The sequence below is a fragment of the Cheilinus undulatus genome, linkage group 24, assembly GCF_018320785.1.
Source record: "Cheilinus undulatus linkage group 24, ASM1832078v1, whole genome shotgun sequence".
Classification (NCBI taxonomy): domain Eukaryota; kingdom Metazoa; phylum Chordata; class Actinopteri; order Labriformes; family Labridae; genus Cheilinus; species Cheilinus undulatus.
The window spans coordinates 6,784,550-6,796,986 of record NC_054888.1 but is presented as its reverse complement, the minus strand read 5'-3'; the positions used below and the strand labels follow the sequence as shown (position 1 = coordinate 6,796,986).

Genomic DNA, 12,437 nt, shown 5'->3' with positions numbered 1-12,437 from the left:
CTGAAAAGGTTAAGAACTGCTGTCTTAAATGATTCCCTGTTTTTCACCCTTAACATACATCTACCTTGCTTGTGCATCATATCTATTTGTAACAGTGTTTTCCTTAGAGGTTTGTACAGCTGTAAAATTCTGACTTTTCCCTTCCAGGTCTTCTTTGGTGTCCTGATAGCAGCTATGAATTTAGGCCAGGCTTCCCCATGTCTGGAGGCGTTCGCTGCAGGCAGAGGAGCTGCTACCATCATCTTTGAGACGATTGATAGAGTGAGAATGCTTTATGCTCTAATTTTTCAAGATTCTGAACCTTACGAGGCCATGTATCTTCACAGGAAGCCATTACCTCTTATTGACAAGTCTCATTTTTCAAACGTGTCACTATTAGGAGCCTGAGATTGATTGTTTATCTGAGGCGGGATATAAACTCGACAGGGTCAAAGGAGATATTGAGTTCCACAATGTGACCTTCTACTACCCCTCCAGACCTGAAGTCAAGGTACTAATGGACTTTTGATTTATTGCCATACATAACTTTGGTTTTAATTTGATTTCTGGATAGATTTTCAGTAACTTCAAGAACCACTTTCCCCATTGCATTTCTGTGATTTCTTCTCAGATCTTGGACCAACTGAGTGTTGCTGTGAAATCAGGCGAGACAACAGCCTTCGTTGGTCCAAGTGGAGCTGGAAAGAGTACAGCAGTTCAACTCATTCAACGTTTTTATGACCCCAAAGAAGGCATGGTAAATCTGAGAGCTGTGACACTTGAATTCATAGATGGGTTGAAGCTGCGTGCAGCGTTAAACTGAACAAAAAGAGGCTTGATTTTTGGTGTTTAAGACAATGCGAGGATAGGTTTAATGAAACTTTCTGTGCACATTATGTGATGCTTGAGAACCCACACCAACATTTGCTAACTCTGCCTTATGCTGCTGTCAAGCTGCAACCTCTAATGTTAAAAATGAAGCCAGTGTAGAAGTGGAAACCCCAGCTTTAATTTGGGCTGGTCTTAAGGCCAAGGACTGTTAGACCCCAATTTAAAATGCCCATTTAGACAGCAGAAATACACGTTTGGTCTTCATAACTCATAACATTATTTAAGAAACTGTGTGGATTGGAATTTTTAATATTCCATCTTTTTTATAGGATTAAGGCAGAGTTTTCTATAAATGAAGCTCAGCGTTAGTTCATGCGGGACATGGCAGTCGTGATCAGCTGACAGCCAGCTGATCCTAATGATCACCCCCCAGTTCTCTCGGCCAATCACAGCTCTTTCTCTCTGCACAGTGGTGTATTTAAATATGACATCCTTCTCACTAATCCCTGCTTGCATCAATGCTGATGCACCAAACTGCTGCTGCTGGCAAAGCTTAACCTCCTCCACCCCAGCCTCCTCCTTTATAGCATCAACCTTGTCGCACCGTCATATTCAGATTCATGCTACTATGGATTAATTGCTTTTGAACTAATTTTACTGTATTCAGTTCGCATTGTCATAAATGTATTGATCCATATGGGAGTTATGCACTCCCAAGAAATTCAAAGCATGCCGCTTTTGACTAACCGCAGAAGCATCTTCTGAGTGGAGCCTTCTCCGCCATGTGAAACTTCATCTATTCCAGATTGAAATTAGCATAATTAGCATGGTTAAATAAACTGATAGGTAGATATACTGTGGCTGTTGTTAAGAGGATCAAGGCCCACCTTAGCTCCGAATAAATAATTGTGAGACTACTACCACCAATTGGCTGCACCTGTGTTGAATTGCTCAATGACTTTAAAGAGGGTGAATATTTATGCAGTTTCATATTAAGCCATCATTTTATGACCATGATTGATTTATAAAAACATCCATGTGCATACTTTTTTAGGCACTGTAGATTTACTTTTTATCATTCTCATGGGGTAATTTGTCTTGGATAATAATAGCAGGGACTTTGCATACGTCCTTGCATTTGGTCCTTGCACTGTTTGGTGTTTGGGCTCTTACAGATGATGTAATCCCCGTCCCGTTAACCTCTGAGATCTTAGACTTCTTCAAAGACACAGCAGCTGCCACCTCCTTCCTTTCAAGCATTAGTCAAGTCTTTTTAAAAATAACCATTCCCCAAGGGTTATAAAAGCACATGATAATCTTTTCCATTATTCAGACAATGGGCCCTAACAGCCTCATTTTTCTCTTTTACTGGAATTACAGCTCTTTGCACACCTTTACTTCTCAGTCCTTTCAGCTTCAAGAGAAGGAAATCGTCTCTTAAGGTTATGCACCAGACTAACAGCCTTGCAATGTGAAACTAGCATTGTTGCAGAAAAGAAGAGAGCACTTTAATAGCACCATCCATCAATTCGAGCTGCTCTCTGTGCCCTCCATCTCAGGTGACCCTGGACGGTCATGACATCAGAGGGCTGAACATCCAATGGCTGCGCTCGCTGACTGGCATCGTGGAGCAGGAGCCGGTGCTGTTCGCCACCACCATCGCTGAGAATATTCGCTACGGGCGACCTGGCGTCTCCATGGAGGACATTATCTCTGCTGCGAAGGAGGCCAACGCCTACAACTTCATCATGGATCTGCCACAGGTGGAGTCACAGAGGGGGTTCACACACGAGTTCACACATTTGACTCTAAAACTCTAACTTTTTATGTTTTAAACCCTGCAGAAATTCGACACCTTGGTGGGGGAAGGTGGAGGTCAGATGAGCGGAGGTCAGAAGCAGCGTATCGCCATCGCTCGAGCCCTGGTCAGGAATCCTCGCATCTTGCTGCTGGACATGGCAACCTCTGCCCTTGACAACGAGAGTGAGGCTGTAGTACAAGAAGCCCTCGATAAAGTGAGTCTGACTGGTCTGTGTGTGCTGAATAAGCTTCTTTTTTCATCTCAGGTTTTGAACACTTATGGTTTAATTGTGTAGCCTGGAGGCAAAGTGCTGAAAGGAAAAATCCCCTGAAGCGGTATTCAGCACAAGAAGAAAGCATTTTGCAGAAATTTCCCCTTTTAACTTTTTCCTAAGAGAGTATGACCTCACACTAATCTCAGGGAGGAGTACACACAGCAGACAAAAAGAGGGCAGAATATCTGGTATCAGACCTTGATCCATGATCCTTATTTTTAGGGTTAGCATCACATTACTATATCATTCCACTTAATTACATGTTTCCTGCTAAAATGGATCAGGTAAAAAAGGCTTAGTTGTAGATTTTGATTGGTGTAAACAGCACTAATAATGCTGGAGAATAAGACCTTTTTCCATGTGCAGACAAGTCAGAAAGATTTCAGAGGTAGTCTGTCCTCAATATTTCCTGCTGCGTTCTAATATTTGCCAACCCCGTTGGTGAATTTAGGATGTTTGACAGGCATCAGCTTCAGTTTGGAGAATGACTGCAAAACTGAAGCAGCTGTCACTGGTGATGCAGCATATACAGAAGTTTGAGGGGCTTAATCAGGGTGAGGAGGGGCATTTTCTTACATTTTGTCCGATAAGAGGGCAACCTGGAGGGCACTTTATCATACTTTTGCACTGGAGGGTCACTCTGGAGGGCACTTTGTTATGCTTTGTCAACTGGGAGGGAACCCTCGGTGGCACTTTATAATGTTCCCAAAGTGGGGGTCAGGACCCCCCACCCCCACCCCCACCCCCACCCCACAGGGGTTGCAATACAGTGAAGGGGGCTCACAGGGTGCTTTCTATGAAAATTCAAACATTTTATCTAACATTTAACAAAACATATTTAACAAAAAGTATTGTTAAAATGAGTTCAAATTAAAATCAGCATGTAGTTAGAAAGTAATACTTGTGCTTAAATGCAAGTAAAAGTTAAAATGCAAGTTTTGAACATGATGCTTTTTGCAATAAAGTACCTTTATCCCCTTTAAGGATAAGCCATTTTATCATGTTTTATCCACTGAAAAGAAACACTGGGCATCATGTCATGTGTTGTCCACTAAAAGGCTATCCTAGAGGGCACTTGATCATATGCTGTGCACTGAAAAGATATCATAAAGGGCACTTTATCATGTTTTTACCTCAGAAAAGGCACACTAACTGGCTCTTTATCACACTACCCATTAACTGGGGGCACCTTATCATATGCTCTCCACTGAAAGGGAATAATAGAGGGCACTTTATCATATTTTTTACACTAAATAGGTATCCTAGATGGCACTTTATCATGTTTTGTCCTGTGGAAACAACCAAGAGGACACTTAATCATGTTTTTACAACTGAAAAGTGCATCCTGAAAGGCTCTTAGTCATTTTTTGTCCACCGGAAGGGCACCCGGCAAGGCACTTTAATATGCTTCTGCACTGGAGGGACACTTTATCATGTTTTCTCAACTGAAAGGGCAATCTGGAAGCCATTTTATTATGTTTTGTCAACTGAGAGGATATCCTTGAGAGCACTTTAGTATGTTTTGTCCACTAAAAGGCACCCTGGGAAGTCATTCCCTCAGGTTTTGCCCACTGGAGGGCACTCTGTTGTCCTCTGGAAGGAAATCCTAGGGAGCACTTTGTCACGTTTTGTCCAATGGGGGGTTATCCTACAGAACACTTTATCATTTTTTGTCCTCTGAAAGGCTATCCTAGGGGGTAACTTTATCATGTTTTGTCCTCTTGAAGGGTATCCTAGAGGGCACTTTAACATGCGTCTACTCTGAAGGGGCACTCGGAGGGCACTTTATCATAATTTGTCCTTTGGAAGGGTATTCTAGAGGGGACTTCATCATGTTTTGTCCACTTAAAGGGAATCCTTGAGGCCAATTTATAATGTTTGCCCTCAGGAAGGGCACCCAGAAAGGCACTTCAACATGCTTCTGCACTGGAGGAGCATTCCTTGACAGCACTTTGTCATGTTTTGTCTCTAGGGAGTATTTTATCATGTTTTTTCCATTGAAAGGGCTGTGGGAGGTCATTTCATCATATTCTGTCCATTGGAAGGGAAATATAGAGGACATTTTATTATGTAATGTCCAATGGCGGGGCACCTTTTGGGGCACTTTGTCATGTTTTGTCCACAGGAAAAGCACCATGGAGGATGCTTTGTCATTTTTTTGTGTTGGAAGGGAACCTTACATTGCTTTTTCTTTAAATCACTTGGGCACCAGGTTGGGTCCCCCAAGTCCAACAGTGGCTATTCCTGACTTGGTATAAGAAATTTAAATATGGGCTGTCAGGAAAACTTGAAGGTAAAGTCAGAATAAATAATTTGCTTGTGTTCACACAAATGTTTTTAGGCATATTTTAAAGGTGTATTGGGTATTTTAAGGATAGTCTGTCCTGATATTTTCTATAAATTTCAGGAGTGCATAGAGGAAAAAGGTTAAAGTCAGGGAAATCTTTAAAGTTAGTATTGTTACTCTAAAATATTTTGTAGCTCTTCACAAAAATGATGCACCAAAGTTGATTTAATGTCTTCACAGGTACGCCTGGGTCGCACCACCATCTCTATTGCTCACCGTCTGTCCACCATAAAGAACGCCGACGTGATCGTTGGCTTCGAGCACGGCCGAGCCGTGGAGAGGGGCAAACACAACGAGCTGCTTGAGAGGAAGGGGGTCTACTTCACTCTGGTCACGCTGCAAAGCCAAGGGGACAAGGCTCTGAATGAAAAGGCTCGACAGAGTAGGTCCAGATCTTTATTCCCAGTTTTATTCCTGCATGTTGATGCTTTAAAGGATCTAAGCATTTTTTGGATTTCTTCCATCAGTGGCTAACAAGGAGGAAGAATCAGAAAAGCTGAGCCTTTCCAGAGCAGGAAGCTACCGTGCCAGCTTGAGGTATTACACAAACACATTCTCCATCACCTCCTGCCCTTTTTCACTTCCTCATTTGCCTACTTGTATAATATCCATTTACTCGGCACTGACTGTGCATCTAAATAGGATTATTACTGCAGTAATTTTGTGGCTGAAATTGAGCGGTGTCATGGCAGAAACTGGTACCTTCATTCACTTAATTACCCTTTTACATTTACTCCAACATTGGGAACATTTAGCTGACGCGATCATCCAGAACCACTTACAAAGTGGGCAAAAAATGAGGAGGCTTGAGGTCCTCTATCTGCACTATAACAAGCGACTGATAATTAGTAGCAGAAGAAGAACAACAACAGCGGTGTCAACACAACTGAGTAGCTGAGTTAAATTCATGCGCATGAGGAGATAAAAGCAGTTAAGAAACTTTTCTTTTTCCCAGAGCTTCAATCCGCCAGAGGTCCCGGTCTCAGGTCTCCAATATTATCCAAGAATCCTCTATAGCCATCCCTGCAGATGTCAGCCCCCGGACCTACTCCATGTCCCAGGCAAATAAATCCAAGGTATCCTGTGGGTGGTTGAAGCAGGTCAACAGTAATTACATTGTTTGAAACGCTTCTGTAATAACTTTAACTCTGTGTTTTTATATCTAAGGATGCTATCCCAGAGGAGGATGAGGATGAACTTGTAGAGCCTGCTCCTGTTGCCAGGATCTTAAAGTACAACATACCGGAGTGGCCCTACATGCTTTTTGGATCCATCGGAGCAGCCGTTAATGGAGGCGTCAACCCCGTCTACTCGCTACTCTTCAGTCAAATCTTGGCGGTGAGGATGTCATCATCAGATTTTCTCAAAAACACAAATTAAGCTAGCATGATAAAAACTCAAAAAATCCTGTGTAGAATTAAAACACTTTGAAAATATGTGTCCTGAAACTGGTTAGCAGCAAGCTTGATGATAAATAATATTAGAAAATAAACGTTCTGCTACTTTAAGGGAAAAAAGTCAAAATTTTTGAAAGCAATAATAAAATTTTTAGGTTACAAAAAAAAAAAGAAATTCCCAAGTATAAAAAGTCACAAATTTTGACATTATAAACCTCGACAGTTCAAGTTTTTAAAGTCATAAATTTAAAACATTGTACAGTCAAACTGAAAACACTAGTCAGATAACACCAGTTTACAGAAAAGTCTCTTCTAAGTCTCAAATCAACTCTATATGGCTTTATGGTCTCAAAAAAATCTAAGTTTTGCTTCATATAAATCAGGTTTGTCCAAACTATTTCCTCTGAGGGCCACATACAGAGAAATATAAGGATAGGGACACTTTTATGTACCGAACTTTGGGGATAACAAATAAAGTGAGACCAATCTAATGTAGGTTAAGATATCCTTAGTGACTGAGTATGGCAATGCAATTATCCAATCAGGGGCCCTGGTGAAAGCAAACTGCAATCAGGCTAGCTCTCATTTGTCAATAGATATGTTTTATGTTGCTAATGCCTAGTTTCCTGTAGGGATGCACATGGTTAATTGCTAAAAAGGTAAAATTGGTTTACCAGATTGGCCAGCACAGGAGTTGGTTAAATGAATTACCTGTCATTTTTTATGCACAGGCTTGAAATCCTGGTCTATAATGCCCTTTTAAACTGTAATGGACCTCCGGCCCCTAGAGGCCGCTGTAGCTTCAGTTAATGGCCGCTGCCTTTCTGTCTGGCGTTTCATGGATGTAAACATGAGAAGCTCAGCGTTGGCTTAGCGTGTTGTAGGAACAGCGCGGAAGGCAGTTTTTTAGAGTAGTAAATGGAAATAAAGTGGTATGTAGGCTGTTGAGGGCTGAAATCATGTATAACTTTCACCCTGGCCCACATGTCAAAGCATGATATTAATCTGCAAAGAGGAACCAAGGCTGGCAGCGCTAGCTTGTAATGTTAGCCACACTACAGTGTTAATTTTGACAGCTATTATTAATTTTAGTCTTAGTCTTTTGATAACATGTCTTTTAGTTGTAGTCACATTACTAATAATTCTACCCGTCTAAGTTTTAGTCTAGCTTTAGTCCATAAAAGTCCTCACGTTTCAGTCTTTACTTTTAGTGCAAGCATTTATTCTGTTGCCTAAATCTGGTACCAAGTCATGGTAGTGTGTTTTTGAACGCTGTCAAACCTGGGGTCCCTGCTTTCTACTGCTAAGAGGCTAAAGAGACACAAATGCATTGTTTTTTGACAGATTTACCCACAGTGGAGAAAAATCATGGATTTTTAATGTCCGACGAAAAACAAATTAGATTTTAGTCTAGTTTTAGTCATCTTGACGAAAAGTAAACTCACTGTTTGTCAGTTTTAGTCATCAAAGATCTATTTTTGTTAGTCTTAGTCGAGTTTTCGTTGTGGAAAAAAGGCTGTTGACGAACATTTTTAGTCATAGTTTTAGTTGATAAAATTAACACTGCCAGGCTGTAGAGAGTTTATCAGGCTAATGTTACACCGGCTGACACCATGACCCTGTGAGGAATTTGACTGTTTTCAAAGGATTTTCTCCTCTTTAAAGTATTTAGCCGAATACGGAAATAGACGCTTAGGAACATCCTTGGTTTCCAGCATCCCCACAGCATGATGCTGCCACCCCTATGCTCCACAGTGGGGATGGTGTGTTTGTGGTGATGTGCTGTGTTGTAGCATCTTGTCTGATGGCCAGAAAGCACCATTTGTGAGACCAAAGAACTTTCTTCTGTTTGACCATGGAGTCTCCCACATTCCTTTAAATTAACTCTAGTCAGATTTCATCAGAGTTTTCTTCAACGGTGGTTTGCTATTTGCCACTTTCCCATAAAGCTTTGACTGGTGAAGAACCCCAGCAACTGTTGCTTGGAGTGTTCTTTTGTCTTCACGGTGTAATGGTGGCCAGGAGTACTGATTAACTGGTGACTGGACCCCTCAGAAACACGTGTCCTTCCGTCCATTTCTATTTAATTTTATTGGCAGTCCCTTTGCCAGCTTGACTCGGTCATTAATGTTTTGGACTTACTGTTCATCAAAATTGGACAGTTATGGGCTTCCAGTGAATTAAACTGAATTTTAATGTTGTGTCCAAGTAAATAACTCAAAATTAAACAACTGCAGGTTCATATAAATCTTCTTTTATTGTAACAAAAACTGGGCGATCTCATTAATCCTGTATAAACAGTGTAAATAAAAGGGCTTTAAATGTTCACTGATATGTTGGATAATCTACCTGTGCAAGCTGTACTGTCTGATAAAGAAGAACTGTATTTAACATGTCTAATACTCACTATTGTGTATTTCAGCCTGCTATCTGTGTTTGAATGTAAAACATAAACGTATGTGCATAATCTAACTGTGCTTTTCTCTGTCTCTCTGTGCAGACGTTTTCAGTAACAGATCCTGTGGCTCAGAGGAAGGAGATTGATAGTATCTGCCTGTTCTTTGTCATGGTCGGCGTGGTCTCTTTCTTCACTCAGATGCTGCAGGTAGAGTATCAGTCTGCTTTAGGAAGACTGATTGCTTTAGTGCTTCTGTCTTCACCCCCTGCTTGTGTTCAAGGTGAGGGGAAAGTCACAATGCATCCACATTCATTTTAAAAATGGATGCTTTCCTCTGCGTCCTACATCCTGCAGAGCTGCTGATACATAATGACTCCGTGATTCACAGCCCCCCGATGACAGACTCAATTTTCTCATTATCCTAATATACTACATTATGTGGAAGATCACAGTTTTGGATTTCATATAGATAACTTCCTTTGTTTGTGTCTTTAGGGTTATGCCTTCTCTAAGTCAGGAGAGCTGCTGACCCGCAGGTTACGGCGCCTTGGCTTCCACGCCATGCTGGGACAGGAGATCGGCTGGTTTGATGATCACAGGAACAGCCCCGGAGCTCTGACCACGCGCCTGGCCACCGACGCCTCACAAGTTCAAGGAGTGAGTTTTCAACCTGAATTTAAGAGAGAATTTATATGTATGATCCCTTACTTTTGAATGCCATGTCAGAGGAACACTTTATGAGTTTTTCCCTGAACTTTGTACAAAAGTCAACTCTGACTCAATAATGAGCTAATTACATTCCTGTGGTCCTCAGTCAAAAGACAAGGTTATTGGACCTCATGTTCATCCCTTGATTTTTAATGCTTTATCTCAAGAACACTGAGGGATTTTCTTGGATTTGCACAAATGTCCACTCTGACTCTGACACGTAAATGTGTTCATTTTAGGAGTTCTTATGACAAAATTCAGGATCATTTGTGTTCTTGTTCATACCTTGGTGTTGACAGTAACATTTTAAGAACATTTAAAGTATTTTACTTAGATTCAGGGAAGAATTGATTATATGTTGGAGGTCAAATGTTGTAGGTCATTGGCCGTATGTTCATCCCATTACTTGTGAACATAATGTACAGTCGTGTGCATATTTTAGGCATGTAAGAAGCTAACAACACACGTGGCAGTCAAGGTCAAGCTCGATGGCATCCCTTTTGTCCCGGGCTTTTCACTCCTGGAAACATGCCTGAAGACCACCAAGGGTTTTTGGGCCCTTGCATAACCAGTGACTCATGCATGATGGTACCTTAGACCATGCTAACTTGCCACATCCAAACCTCATGGTGTGGACTTTGATTTTTTCAACAGATTATTTTCCCATGGCCCTGGTTATATGCAAGGACATCAAGACTCCATTTTTGCCCAAACATGCCTAAAAGTTGTGCACAGTACTGTAAGATTACATCGAGGAATTTTCCTTAAATGTTGCACAAAAATCTACTCTAATGGACTGATTAGATTTGGGTGGTCCAATGCTTATTTCATTAGGCCTCATGTTTGGGCCTTAAGTTTAATGGCAAACTGTAAAGCACAAAACAACATTTATTTTAAGGATATTATAAATTTCATTTTATTTTGTGGTCACTACTTACATCTAAGCTAGCTACCCCTAGTTGGGATTTATGCTTGTTTTTTTTCTGTGTCATATATCATTTGCAACTAACTCATTCAATGGGTACTGGGTAGCAAAACTTGTTTAAAATGTGTTGATTTTCCAGGGAAAAAACATCTTTTAATTTTCTTTATGGATAGCTTGTCCATATACAGTACTGTGCAGAAATTTTAGGCATATCGGGGCAAAAAACGGAGGCTCAAGTAAGACGTGTGAGGTGAGTAAGCCCACCGTTGGATGGACAAAACCAAGGTTGTGCTCTGGATGTCCTTACGTCTGGGGAAATAATCTGTTGATAAAACAAAGTTCACACCTTTAGGACATAAGGGTTAGATGTGGCGAGTAAGCATGGCTTTGGGTACCGTTAAGGCAAGTTGTGGGGTTTCCATGAGCACCTGGTCTTGCCGTGGATGTCCTAGGGCAGGGGCGTCAAACTCAATCACAGCAGGGGCTGGATTCTGGATTCAGGACTAACAGGGTCACCTTTTTAACCATAAACTGTCAACCACATTTCACCAGTAATCAAATATGAAATAAAACTTAGCACTGATGACAAACAATTTTGACATTTAAAAAGTTAAAAGATAAGTTTAAAGGCTCACAATCTAAGAAAAGTAAATTTATTTGTTCAAAAAGGTCAAAACATGAAATTGAAATTGAAAAATAATGTTTTCAAAGGCAAATATATTAGAAAGTCAAAATCATGAAATTAAAAGTCCAAATATTATGCAAAATTTTAAATTGTGAGTCTAAAAGTTCAAACTATGGGATAGTGATGTCAAAGTTTGGAGTTGAAAATATGAAATAAAATACAAAATAATTGGTTTAAAAGGTCAAAATATCGCCTAAAAATAAGAATTATGAATCTTAAAGCTAAAAATATAAATGAGAAGTCAAAATTATGAGTTGAAATGCTCAAAGTATGAAATAAAAATTCTAAGTTTGAGTCCTAATTGTGAGTTGCTAAATTGAAAATGTGAAATTAAAACATAAATTAATTTGTTTTTCCACATTCCTGACTACTTTTTGAAATATTTTTACTCCTTAACTTTTCAGATTTTAGGACTTAACAAAGGTATCTTAAATCATCGCGGATAAGTTGACATTTTTATACTAGAGGAAATCTGCAGACCTTGTACTGATGGACAGTTATAACAGAAATATGAGATCATCTTGCTGGCCAGATTTAACTGTTCCACAGGCCAGATTTGGCCCCCGGGCCTTGAGTTTGACACCTGTGTCCTAGGGGCACGAAAGCTGTATCAAGCTTGGCTCTGACCATTACCATTTCACCAGCTTAATCTGTATAGGATCAATGTATTTATTCATAGTCCTGGACAATGAAAGTAAAATTAAAAAGACAGATAAACTGAATTAGTGTAGCATAGCGGTGTTTTAGTTCAACCTATAATGATAAAACACTGAATGGTTAGATAAGTAACAAGAGCCTTTTCTTTTTTTCCCCATAAGGCAACAGGCTCTCAGATCGGCATGATCGTCAACTCTCTGACCAACATCGGCGTGGCCGTCCTCATGTCCTTCTACTTCAGCTGGAAGCTCACGCTGCTCATCCTGTGCTTCCTGCCTTTCCTCGCTCTGTCAGGTGGCTTCCAGGCTAAGATGCTAACAGGGTTCGCTAAGGAGGACAAAATAGCCATGGAGGCTGCTGGACGGGTCAGATTTGTTGTCTACAATCTATAAAATTCATCGAAATTGCTTTGGGTTCTTTTATGAGTCTCTTCAG

At 40.6% G+C, this 12,437-nt stretch overlaps 1 protein-coding gene across 1 annotated transcript in view; it reads left to right on the top strand.

Moving 5' to 3' along the window:
- The window catches only part of LOC121506430 (bile salt export pump-like), a 40,107-nt gene that overhangs the window by 12,497 nt on the left and 15,173 nt on the right, over positions 1 to 12,437 (top strand). Inside the window, exons 13-24 of the mRNA XM_041782241.1 lie at positions 148 to 261; positions 380 to 490; positions 611 to 736; positions 2,370 to 2,573; positions 2,655 to 2,825; positions 5,413 to 5,614; positions 5,700 to 5,769; positions 6,188 to 6,308; positions 6,400 to 6,570; positions 9,130 to 9,234; positions 9,523 to 9,684; positions 12,164 to 12,367. Of these exons, the coding sequence (XP_041638175.1) occupies positions 148 to 261; positions 380 to 490; positions 611 to 736; positions 2,370 to 2,573; positions 2,655 to 2,825; positions 5,413 to 5,614; positions 5,700 to 5,769; positions 6,188 to 6,308; positions 6,400 to 6,570; positions 9,130 to 9,234; positions 9,523 to 9,684; positions 12,164 to 12,367 (1,761 nt within the window). The remainder of the gene's footprint in view (positions 1 to 147; positions 262 to 379; positions 491 to 610; positions 737 to 2,369; positions 2,574 to 2,654; positions 2,826 to 5,412; positions 5,615 to 5,699; positions 5,770 to 6,187; positions 6,309 to 6,399; positions 6,571 to 9,129; positions 9,235 to 9,522; positions 9,685 to 12,163; positions 12,368 to 12,437) is intronic.